Raw genomic sequence first — 12688 nt, forward strand, 5'->3', positions numbered from 1 at the left:
GATAGGCAGACAATTAGCGGATTACGACACCCGAGGGGGGGGGCGAACGATGGAATTTATTAACGAGCAATAAAAAAAAAAGATGCCTTCCACCACTTTCACCCCCTCACCCCCTACCCCCACCCCCACCCCCCACGCATTACTAAGTGATCACACCCACAATGCATGCAAACGGTGCACCCTCCCTATTCTAATGTCTCTGTGGGGGAAAGACAAGGGAAAAGTAAAGCACTACTAAAATAAAAAAATCACGCCACTACTAAATCACGGCGTGCACTTAGCACACATATTGGATGCCAAGCTTCCTTGACAGTCTAGGAATCTCCACGCGTGGGGGCTTTGGAGGTCTTTCAGAAGTCACCCTCCCCTCCCCGACTTCCCTATTGGCCACGGCCGGGCTCATTTGCATACCCTCCCCCTATAAACCCCCTTGCAGCCGCCGCAGCTCTCCTTGCTGCGAGAACTGCACACCTTCACCGGTGCGCACCCACGGACAGACCCATGGAACATTTACCAATCTTCTTTTAAGCAGTTTCTGCAGGACATTTTTTTTTGTGGAACCATCTAAAAAGAAAAAGTTGGACTCTGCTACTTTGGTGAATTCAAGGCGTTAAAATGGAGGGAGGAAGGTGGCTGCTGTTTGTCTCTCTGGCAAGCCTGGCAGCTGCCACGCACGCCAAGACGGTCAAGTACCAGACCTTCGAGGAGGACGCCCCGGGCACGGTGATCGGCAACTTAGCCAAGGACGTCTCCCCCGCCTATTCCTCCACGGGCTCCCGGGCCAATTTCCGGATGATGAAACAGTTCAACTCCTCTTTCATCCGCCTGCGGGAGAGCGACGGGCAACTGAGCATCGGGGAGAGGATAGACCGGGAGCGACTCTGCAAACACACCCTGCAGTGCCTCGTCGCGTTCGACGTGGTCAGCTTCTCCAAGGAGCAGTTCAAGCTCATCCACGTGGAGGTGGAGGTCAAGGACATCAACGACAACTCCCCGGAGTTCCCCCGCAAGGAGTCCAGTATGGAGGTCTCGGAGAACACCGCCGTGGGGACGCGGATCCCTCTGGACTTTGCCGTGGATGAGGATGTTGGGGTGAACTACATCCAGAGCTATCAGATCTCAGTCAACAGTCACTTTTCGATTGACGTGCTCAGCAGGGCTGACGGGGTTAAATATGCGGAGCTGGTGCTCATGAAGGAGCTGGACCGGGAGACTCAGCCGTCTTACGCCCTGGAGCTGGTCGCCATGGATGGCGGGAACCCCTCCCGCTCCGGAACGACGCGCATTAACATCAAAGTGAAAGACTACAACGACAACAGTCCGGTTTTTGACCGGAACAGCTTCTCTGTGGACCTGCCAGAGGACGCCCCAGTAGGGTTCTTGCTGCTGGACCTGAATGCGGAGGACCCAGACGAAGGGCTTAACGGCGAGGTGGTGTACGGCTTTGGGAACCAGGTCCCCTTAGAGATCCGCCAACTCTTCAAAGTGGACCGAAAGAGCGGGCGACTCACCTTGGAGAACCCAATTGACTTTGAAAGTAAGAACACGTACGAGTTTGACGTCCAGGCCGCCGACTTGGGTCCGAACCCGAGTCCGGCTGTATGCAAAATTGTGGTGCAGGTGCAAGACGTTAACGACAACGCACCAGAGATCTCCATCACGCCCATGACGTCAATCACTGCAGGGATAGCGTACATCACCGAGGCGGCGGCTAAGGAGAGTTTCGTGGCTCTGGTCAGCACCTCAGACAAAGACTCTGGTGCCAACGGACAAGTGCACTGTACACTTTATGGACATGACCACTTCAGACTGCAGCAGGCCTACGAGGACAGCTTCATGATCGTGAGCACCAATCCGCTAGACCGTGAAAAAATTCCTGAATACAACCTCACTGTTGTAGCCGAAGACCTGGGCTCCCCTCCTTTCAGGACCATCACCCAGTACACAATCCGTCTCACGGACGAGAATGACAACGCTCCGGTGTTCAGTAAACCGGTGTACGAGGTCACAGTGGTGGAGAACAACGCACCTGGCGCTTACATCACAACAGTGGTAGCACGGGACATGGACATGGGCTTAAACGGAAAGGTCACCTATAAACTAGCAGATAGCTACTTCATGGGCTCGCCTATTTCCACTTTTGTGTCCCTGGACCCCGCCAGTGGGTCTCTTTACGCGCTGCGGAGCTTTAACTTTGAGGTCATGAAACAACTGGAGCTTCGCATCACAGCCAGCGACGGCGGCTCCCCGGCCCTGTCTGGCAGCGCCAATGTCTTCGTGAGAATCGCAGACCAGAACGACAACACACCCGCCATCACTCACCCGGCGCTCAACAACGGCTCGGCTGAGCTCCTCCTGCCCCGGGACGCCCCGACCGGGTACATCGTCACCCGTGTGGAGGCCAGAGACGCAGATGAGGGCATCAACTCTGAGCTTTCCTTCGGGTTGGCCACCGGTGAACCCTCCGTGTTCTCCGTCAACAAAGTGACGGGGGAGATCTACCTGAACCAGGCGCTCAACCACGACGTGGACGACACCTTGAGCCTCACCGTGACGGTGAGCGACAACGGCAGGCCGGCTCTCACCGCCACAGCCACGCTGCGCTTCCTCATCATCGCCGGCTCCCCGCCGAGTGACCGTGCCGTGTACCAGGCGGGCAGCGGGAGCGAGGTGGTGGCGCAGTGGGACCTGTCGGTGGTGATCATCGTCGTCCTGGCGGGGAGCTGCACCCTCCTGCTGCTTGCCATCATCCTCATCGCCACCACATGCAACCGCCACAGAGAGGACAAAGTTGGCGAGGACAGCGACTCGTACGGGGAGAAAGACACCCTGGAGCGGGGCAGGAACCACGTGGCCGGCAACCCGCTCCTTCCTCTGCACGCGGCCGCGGGGGAGGCGGGTTTTGAGGGACACTCCTACAGCAGCCAGGCCGGAGGGTTCAACCCTGCCCATGTTGGGAGAAGCGACATGTGCTCGGCCTCAGAGGACGGCAGCGAGGTGCCGTGTGTTTATGACTCGGACACGAACAAACCAAGGGCGAACAAACACGAGGTGAGCGCCCCTTTTCAGGACGTCCGGCGCAGCTAATCATCATTTTCGTCCTGCTTAACTCTGCTTTTTCTCTACCTTTCGCAGGGGTACTCGACTCTGCCTGGCTACGGCAACGGGAAGGAGGCCGTGAGGCCAATCACCATCTGGAAGGGCAACTCTTACACCACCATCTCCGCCCGAGACCCCGCCTTCAGCGGCAAGGACAGCGGCAAGGGGGACAGCGACTTCAATGACAGCGACAGCGATGTCAGCGGAGACACCGCCGGCTTGAAGAAAGACGCACCCGCTCCCCCGATATGCGCCCAAAACGGTGAGGAAATTAGGACGGTTCTACCGATTTCCCTCAGAGTCTAACGCTTCTCCGTTCAACAGCTTTGTGGGCGTGCACCAGCGAGTGTAAGGTCCTGGGTCACTCCGACCGCTGTTGGAGCCCCTCGGCCGTGCGAGCCAACGCGGCGCCCTCCCCGGCGCCGACCGTCTCCTCCTTCACCGGTCAGTCCAAGACGGCGTCCCTGCCCAGGGACCCGCAACGCAGGGACAACTACTACCAAGCGCACATACCCAAAACCGTGGGGCTCCAGAGCGTGTACGAGAAAGTCCTGCACAGGGAGTACGACTACGTCATGGTCACCCCCACCCGGCCTGCGAGGGTCCAGGAGGTGTGCAGTGACGTCACCATTCCGGTCTACGCCCCCACCCCCACGCACTGCAACGACGACAACTGAAGCACAACTCCGCACACGTACTTTCAGTATACTCCAAAAAAAAAAAAATTATTTATTACCCGTTATTGTAAAAAACAAATATTGTGTTTGTGCATTTTTGGTTTAATGTACTCAATCACTTTTCTTCTTTCTTGAACATGTCTGATATGCAAGTTTTGTACATAGAGAGATTTTATTTTTTTATGAAAGCCATAATAAAAGCATGCTTCTATTTAAATCGGCCCCAGTCCCATGAGGCTGGGACAAAGATGGAGATGTAATGGAATCATTTTGAATGTAAAAATAACTAATTGTACATATTTTTTTGTATCATCACAATGCTGTGAGGGGGGAAATAAACTTTTGAAATACTGCGATAATGCCACCAGGTGTCGCTGTTATTGCAGCAGTGCTCTTACGTCCCTGCAGCACACTGAAGGTCACTTTACCTCTTTTTTTTTTTGTTAGTACAATTAATCCGCAGGTGGCGGTAAATCATGTGTAGCTTCAATAACGAGGAGACTATCGAAACATTTTAAAATGACCTCATAAATTAAACCACACTTAGGCTGTCCTCGTATAAATGAATCACGGCCCCAGTGAAATATGCACACTGGAGCGTCCACTCCCACACAACTTAAAGACTAACTTGTCAATTCATTAGCGATAAACCTGAACACACATTGCTTTTATATACCTAATATATATACGTACACACATATACACACAAAAGACAACACTTCCGTAAGGTTTTCAGATCAACTAGGGGACGCGATTTGAACGTGTTGTTTTTAGGTTGGTCTCTCCAAAGCTTTGGAATACATTGCAAAATACCTATTCTATTCTGGGTGATCATTTAAACACTGGAGCTTCCACTCCCACACAACTTAAAGACTAACTTGTCAATTCATTAGCGATAAACCTGAACACACATTGCTTTTATGTACCTAATATATTAGCAAAAGATGCATTTCATACAGGGAGTGTAATTGAAGGCACTCGATAGAGTACTTAAGATTTACAAAATAAATATGTACATAAACAGTAATACATATATACAGTATGTATATATATATATAAATACATATACATACATGCATACATACATATATACGTACACACATATACACACAAAAGACAACACTTCAGTAAGGTTTTCAGATCAACTAGGGGACGCGATTTGAACGTGTTGTTTTTAGGTTGGTCTCTCCAAAGCTTTGGAATACATTGCAAAATACCTATTCTATTCTGGGTGATCATTTAAACACTGGAGCGTCCACTCCCACACAACTTAAAGACTAACTTGTCAATTCATTAGCGATAAACCTGAACACACGTTGCTTTTATGTACCTAATATATTAGCAAAAGATGCATTTCATACAGGGAGTGTAATTGAAGGCACTCGATAGAGTACTTAAGATGTACAAAATAATTATGTACATAAACAGTAATACATACATATATATATATATATATATATATATATATATATATATATATGCATACATACATATATACATACACACATATACACACAAAAGACAACACTTCCGTAAGGTTTTCAGATCAACTAGGGGACGCAATTTGAATGTGTTGTTTTTAGGTTGGTCTCTCCAAAGCTTTGGCATAAATTGCAAAATACCTATTCTGTTCTGGGTGATCATTTAAACTCAAGTTTATGTGTCTTATAAAGAATTTGGGATTGACCAGCAAGTTAAATTCCCTTGGAGGAACATCTGGTCCAAACGCAACAATGCATACATGTTCATTTATTTCATTGCACATAACTGTGGTGCATTCAAGGACCCTTAAAGTTAGAAACAGAGGCATCACTAGTTTTGAAGAACAGAGGGGTGACTTAATGCCCAGGAAATGCACTAAAAACAATATAATTATAATATTATTCTAAAAATAACCCTATGTGTATCAGCTACTCTCCACTTTACCCTCTCTAGTATAGGACAGATTTATAATCATATTTAAGTGAATAATAACAGGTTATATGATTATGCAAATACATATAATGGCCACTTTATATCAAGTTTGTTGGTGCTCAAAAAAGAAAACTTGTAAAAAATACATCTTAAATGTGTAACATGTATAACAGTGGTGCATTCAAGGACCCTGGATTAAAGTTAGAAACAAAAGCGTCACTAGGTTTTAAAGACTTTGGGGGACTATACTCCCAGGAAATGCACTAAAATAATAATGATGGAGTATTGTATGTTAGTAATATATATTTCAATCAATCAATCAATCAATGTTTACTTATATAGCCCTAAATCACTAGTGTCTCAAAGGGCTGCACAAACCACCACGACATCCTCGGTAGGCCCACATAAGGGCAAGGAAAACTCACACCCAGTGGGACGTCAGTGACAATGATGACTATGAGAACCTTGGAGAGGAGGAAAGCAATGGATGTGGAGCGGGTCTAACATGATACTGTGAAAGTTCAATCCACAATGGATCCAACACAGTCGCGAGAGTCCAGTCCAAAGCGGATCCAACACAGCAACGAGAGTCCCGTTCACAGTGGAGCCAGCAGGAAACCATCCCAAGCGGAGGCGGATCAGCATCGCAGAGATGTCCCCAGCCGATACACAGTAATGTGAAAAAATAAACACCATTGAAAAAAATACAAAAGGACGACATCAATTGAATTCCCTTTAGCAGCTATGAAACTATAAAATGATGTTGCTGAATTATTATTTATTTTTTTTCAGACCGCCCAAATACGTTGACGCACACAAGCAAGATGGAGGATTCTCTCTGTCAGTTTGCATGTCCTTTTTTTAAAAAACGTGCTCAATAAAATGCAAAACCGAGCTCGCAAAGCTGAGATGAGTGTTGATAAATCACATTGCGTGTGCTAAATAATATTTGCATCTTCTCCCAGTTTCCAATAATTTCTACAACTCTTATTTTTTTTGTGATAGAGTGATTGGAGCACGTACTTGTTGGTCACAAAAAAAAAAAAACATTCGTGAAGTTTGATTCTTTTATGAATTTATTATGGGTTTACTGAAAATGTGAGCAAATCTGCTGGGTCAAAAGTATTCATACAGCAATGTTAATATTTGGCAAGTTTCACTGCAATAAGGTGCTTTTGGTTGCCAGCCACAAGCTTCTGGTTGAAATTGTGACCACTCCTCTTGACAAAATAGGTGCAGATCAGCTAAATTAGTTGGTTTTCTGATATGGACTTGTTTCTTCAGCATTGTCCACACGTTTAAGTCAGGACTTTGGGAGGGCCATCCTCAAAGCTTCATTCTAGCCTAATTTAGCCATTCCTTTACCACTTTTGACATGTGTTTTGGGTCATTGTCCTGTTGGAACACCCAACTGTGCCAAAGACCCAACCTCTGGGCTGATGATTTTAGTTTGTCCTGAAGAATTTGGAGGTAATCCTCCTTTTCTAATTGTCCCAATTAGTCTCTTTAAAGTGCTAGTTCCATTAGCAGCAAAACAGGCTCAGAGCATAATACTACCACCACCATGCTTGACAGTAGGTGTGGTGTTCCTGGGATTAAAGGCCTCACATTTTCTCCTCCAAACATATTTCTGGGTATTGTGGCCAAACAGCTCCATTTTTGTTTCATCTGACATCAAATGGACAAAGATAAGACCTTCTGGAGGAGAGTTCTGTGGTCAGATTTGCTCACTAAAAGAACCGAACTTCATGAATGTTATTTTTTTTGGACGAACAAGTATGTGCTCCAAAAAATAAGAGTCGTAGAAATGACAGGAAACTCACAACAGCCATGACATTATGTTATTTACAAGTGTATCCACGACTATACCTAAATTAAAATCTTGCATAACTAATAGGATAAAAAGTAAAATACAAAATGACTTCAATAAAATAATCAGGTAGAAGCCAAATCAAAAAGGTGGGTCTAAAGCCTGATCTCAAAATCATGAGTGTCAGGTTGAGTTTGTGACGAACCCCAAGATGCAGAGATGGTGGCAGGCATTGAATAAGAAAACACGATTTAATTTATCGCTAAAACAAGAGCAAAAAATAGGCGCGCACAAGGCGGATAACAAACTTGGCTATGAACAGAAACACTTACTTTGACATGAGCAGAGTGAACAGAAGTAGACACAACCACAACGATAAGTAATAATGGCATTGACAGGTAGTGGTGACATCGAAACGACAATAATCCAGCTCTGACTGGAGGACAAAGCAGGTTTAGATGACAGCGGGCTGATTGACACCAGGTGTGGCCAGGTGCCAATCAGCCACAGCTAAGGGGAAACAGCGCTCAGGGATAAATAAAAGCGCTGACAGGAAACAAAGACACACACACAGAGGAAAAACCAAAACAAGCCTGACAATGAGGTCCTCCAGCAAGCTGTTCCATAGACTTTGTGTCCTGACTTTGGTAATAATTAAGAGATCGCACGCTCATAGGGTAAAAGTAAATCTGAAAGGTAGGAAGGCTCAATACCATAAAATAAACATTTATAAACCATAACAAGAACCTTAAAATTGACCCTGAAACACACTGTGGGGCCAATGCAGTGATTTTAAAACTGCTGTAATGTGTGGATCGGGTCCGTCAAGTAAGAAGGCGTGCAATCCGTTTTGCGCCTCGGTTTTCATTGATACGCAAAATATATGCCGATCATCGGAGCAGCCAGAATTCTGGGCGGCGATAATGCAAATACAAAACTCGGGAAACGCATGCGGTCACGTCCTACCCTAAGCCCCGACCCACCATCAAAACATTCGGGAAGGTTGGAGCGTGTGGAAGGAAGTTATGAGCGTTATAATTTTCCACCACAAGGAGGCGATTCTGGCAGCACAGTAGACGTGCGTTGGTGTCCCACCCAAAGTCGAGATTTACTTGTAAATATTTCAAGAAAATCGGACCATGAGCAAGGAAGTTGTAGCTGTTATCAGTGTATGACCGTTATAATTGTCCACCACAAGGGGTCCATATTGTTTCCACAGTAGTTGTTCGTTGGCGTCCTACCTAAAGTCGAGATTTACTCACAAATATTTCAGGAAAATCGACGAATATCTAGTAAGTTATTGGCGTTATAATTTTCCACCACAAGGGGTCCATATTGTCACCACAGTAGACGTGCGTTGGCGTCCTACCCAGAGTCGAGATTTACTCGCAAATATTTCGAGAAAATCGGAGCATGTGGAAGGAAGTTGTAGCTGTTATCATTTTCCACCACAAGGGGGCGATATTGGCACCACAGTAGTCGTCCGTTAGCGTCCTACCCAAAGTCGAGATTTACTCGCAAATATTTCGAGAAAATCAACGAATGTGTAAGTAAGTTATGAGCGTTACAATTTTCCACCACAAGGGGTCGATATTGTCACCACAGTAGTTGTTCGTTGGTGTCCTACCCAGGGTAGAGATTTAATCGGAAATATTTCAAGAAAATTGGAAGTTATGAGCATTAACATTTTCCACCACAAGGGGTCGATATTGTCACCACAGTAGTCGTGCATTGGCGACCCACCCAGAGTCGATATTTACTCGCAAAAATTTTAAGAAAATCGGAGCATGTCAAATTAAGTTATGACCGTTATAATTGTCCACCACAAGGGGGCGATATTGGCACCACAGTAGTCATGCGTTGGCGTCCCACCCAGAGTCGAGATTTACTCGCAAATATTTCGAGAAAATCGGAGCATGTGGAAGGAAGTTGTAGCTGTTATCATTTTCCACCACAAGGGGGCGATATTGGCACCACAGTAGTTGTCCGTTAGCGTCCTACCCAAAGTCGAGATTTACTCGCAAATATTTCGAGAAAATCAACGAATGTGTAAGTAAGTTATGAGCGTTACAATTTTCCACCACAAGGGGTCGATATTGTCACCACAGTAGTTGTTCGTCGGTGTCCTACCCAGGGTAGAGATTTAATCGCAAATATTTCAAGAAAATTGGAAGTTATGAGCATTAACATTTTCCACCACAAGGGGTCGATATTGTCACCACAGTAGTCGTGCATTGGCGACCCACCCAGAGTCGATATTTACTCGCAAAAATTTTAAGAAAATCGGAGCATGTCAAATTAAGTTATGACCGTTATAATTGTCCACCACAAGGGGGCGATATTGGCACCACAGTAGTCATGCGTTGGCGTCCCACCCAGAGTCGAGATTTACTCGCAAATATTTCGAGAAAATCGGAGCATGTGGAAGGAAGTTGTAGCTGTTATCATTTTCCACCACAAGGGGGCGATATTGGCACCACAGTAGTCGTCCGTTAGCGTCCTACCCAAAGTCGAGATTTACTCGCAAATATTTCGAGAAAATCAACGAATGTTTAAGTAAGTTATGAGCGTTACAATTTTCCACCACAAGGGGTCGATATTGGCACCACAGTAGTTGTTCGTTGGTGTCCCACCCAGGGTAGAGATTTAATCGCAAATATTTCAAGAAAATTGGAAGTTATGAGCATTAACATTTTCCACCACAAGGGGTCCATATTGGCACCACAGTAGACGTGCGTTGGCGTCCTACCCAGAGTCGAGATTTACTCGCAAATATTTCGAGAAAATCGGAGCATGTGGAAGGAAGTTGTAGCTGTTATCATTTTCCACCACAAGGGGTCGATATTGTCACCACAGTAGTTGTTCATTGGTGTCCTACCTAAAGTCGAGATTTACTCACAAATATTTCAGGAAAATCGACGAATATCTAGTAAGTTATTGGCGTTATAATTTTCCACCACAAGGGGTCCATATTGGCACCACAGTAGTTGTTCGTTGGCGTCCTACCCAGAGTCGAGATTTACTCGCAAATATTTCGAGAAAATCGGAGCATTTGGAAGGAAGTTGTAGCTGTTATCATTTTCCACCAGAAGGGGGCGATATTGGCACCACAGTAGTCGTCCGTTAGCGTCCTACCCAAAGTCGAGATTTACTCGCAAATATTTCGAGAAAATCGACGAATGTGTAAGTAAGTTATGAGCGTTACAATTTTCCACCACAAGGGGTCGATATTGTCACCACAGTAGTTGTTCGTTGGTGTCCTACCCAGGGTAGAGATTTAATCGCAAATATTTCAAGAAAATTGGAAGTTATGAGCATTAACATTTTCCACCACAAGGGGTCGATATTGACACCACAGTAGTCGTCCGTTAGCGTCCTACCCAGAGTCGAGATTTACTCTCAAATATTTCGAGAAAATCGGAGCATGTGGAAGGAAGTTGTAGCTGTTATCATTTTCCACCACAAGGGGGCGATATTGGCACCACAGTAGTCGTCCGTTAGCGTCCTACCCAGAGTCGAGATTTACTCGCAAATATTTCGAGAAAATCGACGAATGTGTAAGTAAGTTATGAGCGTTACAATTTTCCACCACAAGGGGTCGATATTGTCACCACAGTAGTTGTTCGTTGGCGTCCTACCCAGAGTCGAGATTTACTCGCAAATATTTTAAGAAAATCGGAGCATGTCAAATTAAGTTATGACCGTTATAATTTTCCACCACAAGGGGTCCATATTGGCACCACAGTAGTCGTCCGTTAGCGTCCTACCCAAAGTCGAGATTTACTCGCAAATATTTCGAGAAAATCAACGAATGTGTAAGTAAGTTATGAGCGTTACAATTTTCCACCACAAGGGGTCGATATTGTCACCACAGTAGTTGTTCGTTGGCGTCCTACCCAGAGTCGAGATTTAATCGCAAATATTTCAAGAAAATTGGAAGTTATGAGCATTAACATTTTCCACCACAAGGGGTTGATATTGACACCACGGTAGTCGTGCATTGGCGACCCACCCAGAGTCAATATTTACTCGCAAATATTTTAAGAAAATCGGAGCATGTCAAATTAAGTTATGACCGTTATAATTGTCCGCCACAAGGGGGCGATATTGGCACCACAGTAGTCATGCGTTGGCGTCCCACCCATAGTCGAGATTAATCGCAAATATTTTAAGAAAATCGGAGCATGTGTAAGTAAGTTATGAGCGTTATAATTTTCCACCACAAGGGGTCCATATTGGCACCACAGTAGTTGTTCGTTGGCGTCCTACCCACAGTCGAGATTTACTCACAAATATTTCGAGAAAATCGGAGCATTTGGAAGGAAGTTGTAGCTGTTATCATTTTCCACCACAAGAGGTTGATATTGGCACCACAGTAGTCGTCCGTTAGCGTCCTACCCAAAGTCGAGATTTATTCGCAAATATTTCGAGAAAATCGGAGCATGTGGAAGGAAGTTGTAGCTGTTATCATTTTCCACCACAAGGGGTCGATATTGTCACCACAGTAGTCGTCCGTTAGCGTCCTACCCAAAGTCGAGATTTAATCGCAAATATTTCAAGAAAATTGGAAGTTATGAGCATTAACATTTTCCACCACAAGGGGTTGATATTGACACCACGGTAGTCGTGCATTGGCGACCCACCCAGAGTTGATATTTACTCGCAAATATTTCGAGAAAGTCTGAGCATGTGGAAGGAAGTTGTAGCTGTTCTAATTTTCCACCACAAGGGGGCGATATTGGCACCACAGTAGTCGTCCGTTAGCGTCCTACCCAAAGTCGAGATTTACTCGCGAATATTTCGAGAAAATCGACGAATGTGTAAGTAAGTTATGAGCGTTACAATTTTCCACCACAAGGGGTCGATATTGTCACCACAGTAGTTGTTCGTTGGTGTCCTACCTAAAGTCGAGATTTACTCACAAATATTTCAGGAAAATCGACGAATATCTAGTAAGTTATTGGCGTTATAATTTTCCACCACAAGGGGTCCATATTGGCACCACAGTAGACGTGCGTTGGCGTCCTACCCAGAGTCGAGATTTACTCGCAAATATTTCGAGAAAATCGGGGCATGTGGAAGGAAGTTGTAGCTGTTATCATTTTCCACCACAAGGGGGCGATATTGGCACCACAGTAGTCGTCCGTTAGCGTCCTACCCAAAGTCGAGATTTACTCGCAAATATTTC

The 12688-nt window shown here is 45.6% G+C and overlaps 1 protein-coding gene across 1 annotated transcript; it reads left to right on the plus strand.

Annotated features, from left to right (window-relative positions):
- The first annotated feature begins 463 nt into the window (after nt 1-463).
- LOC133535205 (protocadherin-8-like) lies at nt 464-4134 on the plus strand. The gene is made up of 3 exons (XM_061874807.1): nt 464-3051; nt 3136-3361; nt 3424-4134. The coding sequence occupies exons 1-3, from the start codon at nt 616-618 to the stop codon at nt 3774-3776; spliced, it is 3015 nt and encodes a 1004-aa protein (XP_061730791.1). The 5' UTR covers nt 464-615; the 3' UTR covers nt 3777-4134.
- The last annotated feature ends 8554 nt before the right edge of the window (nt 4135-12688 follow it).

Source organism: Nerophis ophidion, linkage group LG02 (genome assembly GCF_033978795.1).
Source record: "Nerophis ophidion isolate RoL-2023_Sa linkage group LG02, RoL_Noph_v1.0, whole genome shotgun sequence".
Classification (NCBI taxonomy): Eukaryota; Metazoa; Chordata; class Actinopteri; order Syngnathiformes; family Syngnathidae; genus Nerophis; species Nerophis ophidion.